The sequence below is a fragment of the Schistocerca serialis genome, chromosome 2 (genome assembly GCF_023864345.2).
Source record: "Schistocerca serialis cubense isolate TAMUIC-IGC-003099 chromosome 2, iqSchSeri2.2, whole genome shotgun sequence".
NCBI lineage: Eukaryota > Metazoa > Arthropoda > Insecta > Orthoptera > Acrididae > Schistocerca > Schistocerca serialis.
The window spans coordinates 650,626,028-650,636,700 of record NC_064639.1 but is presented as its reverse complement, the minus strand read 5'-3'; the positions used below and the strand labels follow the sequence as shown (position 1 = coordinate 650,636,700).

Genomic DNA, 10,673 nt, shown 5'->3' with positions numbered 1-10,673 from the left:
CAGACATAAGGAAAGAGTTTAGTGTGTGTGTGTGTGTGTGTGTGTGTGTGTGTGTGTGCGTCAAGGAAAGTTGAGTTAGTCTTAGCAATGGTTTCTGCTTTATCATTTTGCGTGACACAAGAATGCCTAATTAGGCTGGTGAAAGGCTTTAATATGTAATGTTACAACTTGCTTTTGTTCTAGGAGAACATCTGTTCCTGACCACCGTTTACTGTTGGTTATACTCTGCTGGAGTGTTTCTGAAACGAATCCCAGTTTGATTGTTCTGTTTCCATTAGGTTATATCACGGTCACAACTTCTTGAAAATTCCTCGCAGAGGTATAACGTTAACACCGATTGCCGTTTAAGGTGGTCGGTGGTACCGTTACAAGCCTAATGAGTACAGAATTTGGATTGAGAGTACATCGAAGAAAGCCGAACGCAACGAGAAATAGCAGAAATGAGAGCAGCGAGAAACTTAATACCAGGATTGGTGATCACGAAGTAGAAGTTAAGGAATTCTGCTACTTAGAGAGCAATATAACCCGTGACGGGTGGTGCAAGGACGACATCAAATGCACACTAGCAATAGCAAAAAGGACAGTCCTGGCCAAGAGAAGTCTACTGGTATCAAACATAGGTCTTAATTTGAGGAAGAAATTTGTGAAAATGTACGTCTGGAGTGCAGCATTGTATGGTAGTGAAACATGGACTGTCGGAAAACCAGAACAGAAGAGAATCGAAGTATTCGAAATGTACTGCTACAGACGAATGTTTTAATCAAGTATAGTGTTAAGGTAAGGAATGACGAGGTTTTCTGCTGAATCGGCGAGAAAGGAACACTGACAAAAAGAAGGGACAGGATGACAGGACATTTGTTAAGACATTAGGGAATAACTCCCATGATACTAGAGGGAGCTGTAGAGGGTATAAACTGTAGAGGAAGACAGAGATTGGAATACATTCAGCAAATAATTGAAGACGTAGGTTGGAAGTGCTGCTCTGAGGTGAAAAGCTTGGCACAGGAGAGGAATTCGTGACGGAACGCATCAAGTTAATCAGAAACCAGATGAATCAACAATAAATGTATAAAAAAATGGGACATGTAGACAGTCATTTTTCTCTCCCTCAATAAGTAAGTGGAATAAGATAGGAAATATTGGTGAGAAATACCGTGGCTTGCGAAATATGTATGTAGATGCAGAACTACTTCTTAATATTACATTTACCACAGTCTTTCTTTTGAAATTTATTACACGTTATTGCCCATATCGTACGTTTACCAATGTATTCATTAGTGTTTATAGTTTTAAGATGTCCTTCAGGTGATTTTCTTGAAGAGAAATATGGCCACCTTGGAATCCTCTTCCTGTTTCTGAAGTATTTAAAATGAATGAGCAGATCACCTTTCGATTAATTTAATTTGGCGACCCGCTGTCCATGATGTCAAGGTTTTCAATTCAATCATTTGAACGAAACACACACTATGACTATTTTAAAAACCCAGGCCACAGAAAGTTTTCTGTTGATCAAATTTGCATCTCATCGAAGACATATGACAGGTGCCAATATAACAAAAGATAGTTTTGATAGCAAAGTCATCTCTATGCCAGGCGGAGAAAGTTCCACCTTGACTTTTAATTAAAGTACAAGGAACTTGAATTTAGTGAGAACGACTGTTTAAGTATACATGAAGAAGTAATCCCTATGGTGTAGTAGCACTGTTACTAATGTTAAATAGCAAATCGTGGTAGAGTGAGCCTGCTGTTGCCTCCCACTTCTAATTCATTCCTACATCAAATAGTTTCCTCTTGTTTCTGGTGTCTGTAACTAGAGGCCTGCAGTACTGTTTACACAGTACATATCCGTGTTTAGCGTCGCCATCCACTCCTTCGAGGCCTTCTGCTAGCGACCGCCGGCAGCGCCACTAGTTCCACAGTCCGCCACTGCGGCCCTGCTATAGTTGCCGAAACTAGGCCAGCGATAAGCGGAGCCCGCAGCGACCCAGTTGGCGGGAGGCCCTGGGTTCGGCTCCTGCTCATACGATTCTACCTGATATACCGGCTTCCATATTTACGTTAGACAGCTCACTACAGAGAAAGCGTTTCCTGTATCACGAATGCAAAGTGTCCCGTCTATCAGTGGTATCAGAGGCGTGAATGGCGTATTTGTGACACAAACTGGGTTCACGTAATTATTACATTTGTTGTCTCTATTAATCAAGCAAAGAATTGTGTAGTGCTACAAATTTGTATTATCGAATACTGATTTTATTAGCTGTTTGGATGACGTCAAAGGGAAAGACACATTTTGGAAAACCATCAGAAAAGTTAGATTTATAATCATAAACATTTTTTATTCATTTGAAGAACGACAAGGAATACAATTTTCGTTAACAGAGGTTTCCGAATAATATTTCATCTTGCAATAATTTCGTTTTAAAATATGATTGAAATACAAGAGACACGTATAAGATGCTACCCGTGTAAAATTCAGAAGTAACATGGATTATGCAGCAGAAACCCGAAACAAATCATCTGAACTTTTATATTTATGTTTTGTGCTTAATATACGAAAATGTAATTTACTTGGTCAGTTGCTGCTTCACTTTGCTAATAATATTTTTCTTTGAAATCTTTCATCGTCACGACGGTGCTGTTGAAAGTAATGATAAGGACAGTTCTAAAAAAGAATACAGACATCTGGGAAAAAGTTTTCGACTCTGACACTCAGTGTAATGTTATGCATTTCCTGTTGCAGAATCCATGTTACTCAGAAGTCATTGATGATATGTTGGCACTCTAATGACTAGAAACGCAGTGACGCATAATAACTGAGTGTTGGTATTTAATGAAAAAAAAAAGTTTTTGACGCAACATAAGTACCAGTAAACTCAGTTATTTTAGGATAGCGATAACTATAGGTTTCAATACAGTCTTACGTCTTTTCTGCTTCATCAGGAAGTGGTAAGTAATATTCAGGTACAATGTAGCATAGATAATAGTTTTAAACATAGAAATGTAGCTTTACAAAAATATTCTCCTCTTAGATTCCAAAAAGCATCGAATGATGTTAACTTCACAGAAGCCTACAATTTTGGGTCGAATTATTTAGTTTCAACAAAATACTGCCCTTATGTTAGTTTAAGAACAGATCGTTTGTCCTATCTTTGACATTTCAGTGGTCAATAAGAGATCTGTTTATAAGAATCAGTAGCGTTATTTGTATGGAAGACATCAGTACGTTAAAATATTGAGATAGTTTTTCGTATTATAATATACTAATTACCTGAAGTCTTATAATAATACCCTGTGTGCCCGAAAAATTTCAGTGATCGTTTTCCAAGTCCCAGACATAAAAATACTAATAGAGTATTTGGGCCCACTCATATTCTAATCTTGTTTCCAAAGCTCCAAATGGAACTTTCACCCACGAAAACAAAGAAAATTTCTTATCTTAAAGCTTATAAATATATTTTGCTCCTAAAACGTAGCTTTAATTAATAAATACCAATAAATAATGATAATGAAATGCATGACTAAGACAGATTCACTGCGACACAACAACATAAAAAGAAACAAATGTTGCTGAAACAGAGAGGACAAAGTAGTGCTGTGTTACATATTCGAAAGAAGTTAAGAGAGGCTATCAGGTCAGGGAGACACATCTCGTAGCAAAAGAACGCTTTCCTGCAGACCTCACCAAAAACACGCCTAAGAAGGAATATCATTACCATGTACTGTTGGAGGCCTTTTATTTTTGAGGCAATCTTTAGGGAATTTTAATGAACTCTGGAAGCTTGGCGGGTTTTCCGTATTTGAAATGCCGTGGGAAACAGCTGTGTCAGGAAAGACCAACATCTTGGTCGGAGGTCGAAAATTTCAGATATGCAATAGGAGAGAGCTCTGGCACTTGTTATGAGGTGGGACGAAATTGAGGTTGTGTGTGTGTGTGTGTGTGTGTGTGTGAGAGAGAGAGAGAGAGAGAGAGAGAGAGAGAGAGAGAGAGAGAGAGGGGGGGGGGGAGGGAGTTGAATGAGAGAGTAAGTGAGAGAGAGTCTGGCATCTCGTCGAGATAGAGCTAATTACAGTTTGATTTAAATTGGTTGGCATTTGACTTTTAAAGTACCAAACTTGCGACGTTGTCCCGACAAATATTGTCACTAGGTAGGCACCACGACACTCCACTTCAAACGGTGATAGAAAATCGCTTTACTCTATTAAACTCGCGTAAGGAAATTCGCATATGGTATAGGCCACTGTAGTCTCTAAGCAAGTCTAAATTTTATTCTTAAAGCTAGAAATATGTTGGAGGCGGACAACTGGATATTGAACGAAAGCAAAGATGGACGCTTGACGCTTGTAGGTAGGCGAGAGCAACAGCTGCAGACCTGGCGCCGGCTTGTCGCACAGAGGCCCACGAAAAAGACAGGCCATATCGCGTACGTCACAGCACGAGTGCCAGTGGTCTCCGTAGTCTCCGGCGGGGAGCGAGTAACTGTTTCAGAGAAGTTTAATAACGCTTGACCGCGCGTTTAAATGCATGCAAGCTCTCTATAACACACGACAAAGTTATGACCTGTAGGGGGTACCTTTTCAATTACATATTGATTTGCAGTGGGCCAAGCGATCACGAAGTGTGGCGGACAATCCGAGTAGTATGACGTCACGAATTCGATGAAGACCCGGTATTTCTCTTGGGCCCCACATTGCACCACCTGACGTTGCTGGTCCCGCGGCGGACCAGCACCACCTAAAAATGTTCAGTTAGTGTTGGGCGGACCGCAGCTGCTATGAGCTGCCAAACTCGTTTTACGCGCAAGCGTGACTTCGGCCCTATCCGGAGGGTTCCAGATGGCTCTGTGATGCCTGTATAAGTGTGCCGGCTCCTGCGATCAGTGGCTTTTACTCCTGATGATGATGGCGGGCACAGTCGTCGAAAGCTGGGGTGTTTTATTTGAAGTTATGCTGTTTGTAAACCGAGAAGTTTTTATCCACAATGACGTTAATTTTTTAAAATCCGGTAACAGTTTCCCGTCTGGGAATCAACTTTAAATTTATTCCGTCACATCTCGTGAACTATTAACTCAATGAAACACTATTTTGTTGTTGTTGATTACGAAAAGACCGTTTTTTCCAAAGTTACCTACGGCATTTCTTTGGTACGTACAAGCTTTGGGAAACGGCGTTTTCTTGCGATTATATTAGTTTTTAACGTGTAACAGATATGAAGTTTTAAGTCGCTAAAAGATCTGTAATTCCTGTGTGGTATAAATACCTATAGTGACTCTAAGGGTGCCAAATATATTTTTTTCATTTTAATTAGGGACGGAGGTTTTTTTTTTTTCGTGGAATAGGCTCATTTTCGTATCCGGGTAAGTTCTCTACTTGAGAACTGACAAGCATTATACTTTACGCAGAGGAAGTGGCAACACAGCGTGTGCCCATAGTGCCAGGACTGCTGCCACTAGTGTATTGCTAGAGGTAGCAGACTAGCACGCTAGTTGTCAAATGCCAACTACTTTAAATCGGGCTACAGTGGACTGGGCGTAAGAGGGAATAAGTGTGCAGAATAATGACGTAATCTACTTCCGAAGAATGGAGACTATTTCGTTAGAAGGGGTTCTCTATCGAGCTGATGTGCCTGATTGTCCTTTAAGATGACGCAGAAGAAATCAAGTTCGCTGCGCGACGGTCGTGCCGCCGCAGCAGATTCGCGGCGCAGTCGAGTCCTCGGTGGTCCGTCTCCTGGCAGAGGGTCCCGGCTGGTGGCGAGCGGCGGGGGCTAGGGCTCGCGCACGTGCTCCTGTATCCAGAGCACGTAGTCGGAGAGGCGCGTGTAGAGGCCGGGCAGGCGCGGCCGCGCGCACCCGATGCCCGTCGACACGATGCCCACCACCGTAGTCAGCTCGCCGTCCGCCACCATCAGCGGGCCGCCGCTGTCCGCCTGCAACGCAACGGTCCTCTCAAAGCCCTTACCAGCCAGAGAGCCTTGTCGCTCCGTAATGCTGGACACGTGCAACACAAATTCACTACAACATGCATCTCATACTGTTACATACACCACTGGCCATTAAAATTGCTACACCACGAAGATGGCGTGCTACAGACGCGAAATTTAACCGACAGGGACAAGATGCTGTGATATGCAAATGATTAGCTTTTCAGAGCATTCACACAAGGTTGGCGCCGGTGGCGACACCTACAACGTGCTCACATGAGGAAAGTTTCCAACCGATTTCTCGTACACAAACAGCAGTTCACCGGCGTTGCCTGGTGAAACGTTGTTGTGATGCTTCGTGAAAGGGGGAGAAATGCCTACCATCACGTTACCGACTTTGATAAAGGTCGGAATGTATCCTATCGCGATTGTGGTTTATCGTATCGCGACATTTCTGCTCGCATTGGTCGAGATCCAATGACTATTAGCAGAATATGGAATCGGTGGGTTCAGGAGGGTAATACGGAACGCCGTGCTGGATCCCAACGGCCTTATATCACTAGCAGTCGAGATGACAGGCATCTTATCCGCATGCCTGTAACGGATCGTGCAGCCACGTCTCGATCCCTGAGTCAACAGATGGGGACTTTTGCAAGATAACAACCGTCTGCACGAACAGTTCGACGATGTTTGCAGCAGCACGGACTATCAGCTCGGAGACCATGGCTGCGGTTACCCTTCACCCTGCACCACAGACAGGAGCGCCTGCGATGGTGCACTCAACGACGAACCTGGGTGCACGAATGGCAAAACGTCATTTTTTCGCATGAATCCAGGTTATGTTTACAGCATCATGATCGTCGCATCCGTGTTTGGCGACATCGCGGTGAACGCACATTGGAAGCGTGTATTCGTCATCGCCATACTGGCGTATCAACCGGCGTGATGGTATGCGGTGCCATTGGTTACACGTCTCGGTCACCTCTTGTTCGCATTGACGGCACTTTGAGCAGTGGACGTTACATCTGAGATGTGTTACGACCCGTGGCTCTACCCTTCATTCGATCCCTGCGAAACCCTACATTTCAGCAGGATAATGCACGACTGCATGTTGCAGGTCCTGTACGGGCCTTTGTGGATACAGAAAATGTTCGACTGCTGCCCTGGCCAGCACATTCTTCAGATCTCTCAGCAATTGAAAACGTCTGGTCAATGGTGGCCGAGCAACTGGCTCGTCACAATACGCGTCACCACTCTTGATGAACTGTGGTATCGCGTTGAAGCTGCATGGGCAGCTGTACCTGTACGCGCCATCCAAGCTCTGTTCGACTCAATGCCCAGACGTATCAAGGCCGTCATTACAGCCAGAGATGGTTGTTCTGGGTACTGATTTCTTAGGATCTATGCATCCAAATTGCGTGAAAATGTAATCATATGTCAGTTCTAGTATAATATATTTTTCCAATGAATACCCGTTTATCGTCTGCATTTCTTCTTGGTGTAGCAATTTTAATGGCCAGTAGTGTATTTCTCCGGAAATACTGATCTGACGATACTGCTTTGACCGTGGACGACTTCACAATGGTGGGCGTGTAGGCTAAGCTTGAGTGAATCGGGACATCGGCTGAATAGGGACAATTTTTGAATGTCTATTTACCGGTGGAAATGGACTTAAACTACACTTAGCTGACAAAAGTCATGGGATAGCGATACGAACACACAGAGATGGCGGTGGTATCGCGTACACAAGGTACAAAGGGGGCTTTGCGTTGGCGGAGCTGTCATTTGTACTCAGGTGATCCACATGAAAAGGCTTCCGACAGGAACTAACAGACATTGAAAACAGTGTGATATTTGGAGTTAGACGCATGGAACATTCCACATCGAAAGTCGTTAGGGAATTCAGTATTACGAGATCCACGGTGTCAAGGGTGCGCGGAGAACACCACATTTCAGGCATCACCTATTACCGTGGACTACGCAAGAGAGCAGCGCGTTTTGATTACATTCGTCAGTGCTAACACACAAACAACACTGCGTGAAATAACCGCAGAGATCAATGTAGGGTCACCGACGAACGTATCTGCTACGACAGTCCAGCGAAATCTGGCTCTAATGGGCTATGACAGCAGACGACCGACGCGAGTGCCTTTGCTAACAGCGCGACATCGTCTGCAGCGCCTCTCCTGGGCCCATATCGGTTGCACCCTAGACCGTGGCCTGCTCAGGTGAGTCCCGATTTCGGCTGGTAAGAGGAGATTCAACGCAGAATCGGAGAGGAAATGAATATGTGCAAAGTACTGTCAAGGAGGAGAGACAAGATGAGAGGATATCTCTTAAGACATCAGGGAGTGAGTTCCAGGGAGTAGGTTTGCAGTGTTCCGCAGGCCCCACGAAACCATGGACCCGGGTTGTCAACTACGCCCTGTGCAAGTTGGTGATGGCTCCATAGCGATGTGGTCTGTGATCACATGAAAAGCACTGAGTCCTCTGGTACAACTGAACTGATTGACTGGAAATGATTATGTTCGGCTGCTTTGACACTATTTGCAGCCATACGACAACGACACGCTGTCATCCATAAAAATTCCATGTCCCCTTGCCACAATTATACACGATTGGTTTGAAGGGCGAACAATTCGATATAATGATTTGGCCAACCAGATAATCCGTTATGAATCCAATCGAACATTAATGGCACGTAATCGAGAGGTCACCTCGTGCACAAAATCCTACACCGGTAACACTTTCGCAATTATGGACGGCTGTAGATGCAGCATGGCTCTGTATTTCTGCAGTGGAGTTCCAGCGACTTGCTGAGACCACGCCACGTCGAGTTTATGCAATACGCCGGGCTAAAGGAGGTCCACCACGTTATTAGGAAATAGCCGAGAACCTTTGTCACCTCAGTGTAAGAAGTTGTTGCCATTCCCAGATTCTTGTCTGTCCTTGATCTAACAGAAAACTGCTTGACAGAGTGTCAGTCTAGTGTCATGTTCTTAATTTCTGCCGGCCGTTGTGGCCGAACGTTCTAGGAGCTTCAGCCCGGAACTGCGCTTGTGCTACGGTCGCAGGTTCGAATCCTGGCTCGGGTATGGATGTGTGTGATGTCCTTAGGTTAGTTAGGTTTAAGTAGTTCTAAGTCTAGGGGACTGATGACCTCAGATGTTAAGTCCCATTGTGCTTGGAGTCATTTGAACCATTTGAATCTTAATTTTTCACAACAAATATCAGGTGTTGAAGGTAACACGAACAGAAACTTTTGATGTTCAATATTTTGTTCTTTAAATTTAATATACTTATTTAACCGTTACCCTTATTATGTACTCGTTTGTGCTACATTTTAAATGGAAGATCTGAAATGAAATTATGGTACATCTGTTCATGGAAAATGGTTTCAGTGGTACCAACCTCTGTAGACTCAAACACTACTTTTTTGGTGAATAGGGACGTTATATTAAGGCTGAATAGGGACGACACATCTTTATGATTTATGTTTCACTATTCTCTCGCAGTTGAGCAATGATTAAGGTGGTTGGGCTGAAGATGATATCCGCAAAACTATTAGCGCATTCCGCCAAGAGAGGAGATACGCCATGCTGAAGAACTATTTGGGGTGCCTCGGTCATATCTTCACCATCATCTACAAAGTGCTAATGATGTACAGCTGAAGAAGAAAGGTTGCCAAATTACGCTTACCGTCGAAAAAGGAAAGCAGTTAGAACGGATGCTTAGGTTGTCGGCTCGTAGTTTCGGAGTGGATTCTAACGTCGTAACAAAAGCGAAACAACATGAAATGATGGGAATTAATTTGCTTACTGTTTCTCGTTAATTGCAGCCCTGAAATAACATTCAGGAAGGCTGAAGGCCTCTCTTCATATTGTTGCAATGGCCTTAGTAAGAATGACGTTGAGCAATATTTTACTTTATTGGGTAGAACTATGGAAGTACTTAACTTGTTTGGTGAGCCACGATTGTATAACTGTGATGAATCTTCCTGTCAAGTGAATAATAAACCAAACGAGGAAATTTTTGCAGCGAAAGATTCCAAAGCTATCTACTCTCAGAGTGAGGGATGGACTCGTTAACATTCTTGCTTGCACGTATCAACAAAATTGGGACTCCAGATTCAATGCCAAGGAAGGATAAAGGGATAGTACCGTGAAAAGTGTGTAAGGGTTAAGGGAAAGAAGAAGTTTGTTTGTGCTAGATGTGTACTTAAAAATGACATTCAAAACTACGGAAGTTGTCATGAGACAAACAGCATACTTCATTAATAAACATGTACAGTAAGTGTCAATTAAAAGAAGAAGAAACGTTGTTTTAACACTGTCCCGACTCACCTAAGTAACTGCCCCGCTTCATTCTCACTGGCAATGGTAAATAGGGGCATCTGGTACGTAACCGTTATCTTTAATACATTATCTATGTAATAAATTACAAAAGAAATAGGCTAATTTGTTCCTTAAATATTATAGTAAAGTATGAAATAGAAACTTTACATTTTCTACTAACAGTAAAACCACTACTTCAAATTTTTAAATTTTTGTCCCAGTTCACCCGAGCTTATCGTACGATTAAGACAGATTTACTGTAACCCAGTACGCACCATAAGAAAGCTTACAAGCACTCCGGACAAAAAATTAGTCACTCCTAGGAGACATAATACTAATATCGTGTAAAGCTGCCTCTAAACTTGATAATGTCTTCACATCGACGAGGAAAATAGTCCCCAACTTTCTCTAGGTATGCT

At 43.2% G+C, this 10,673-nt stretch overlaps 1 protein-coding gene across 1 annotated transcript in view; it reads right to left on the bottom strand.

The window, feature by feature from the left end:
• Nucleotides 1-3,999: 3,999 nt before the first annotated feature.
• LOC126455659 (transmembrane protease serine 9) overlaps nt 4,000-10,673 on the bottom strand; it is a 44,410-nt gene continuing 37,736 nt past the window's right edge. Inside the window, exon 5 of the mRNA XM_050091427.1 lies at nt 4,000-5,926. Within this exon, the coding sequence (XP_049947384.1) occupies nt 5,765-5,926 (162 nt within the window). The 3' untranslated portion in view covers nt 4,000-5,764. The remainder of the gene's footprint in view (nt 5,927-10,673) is intronic.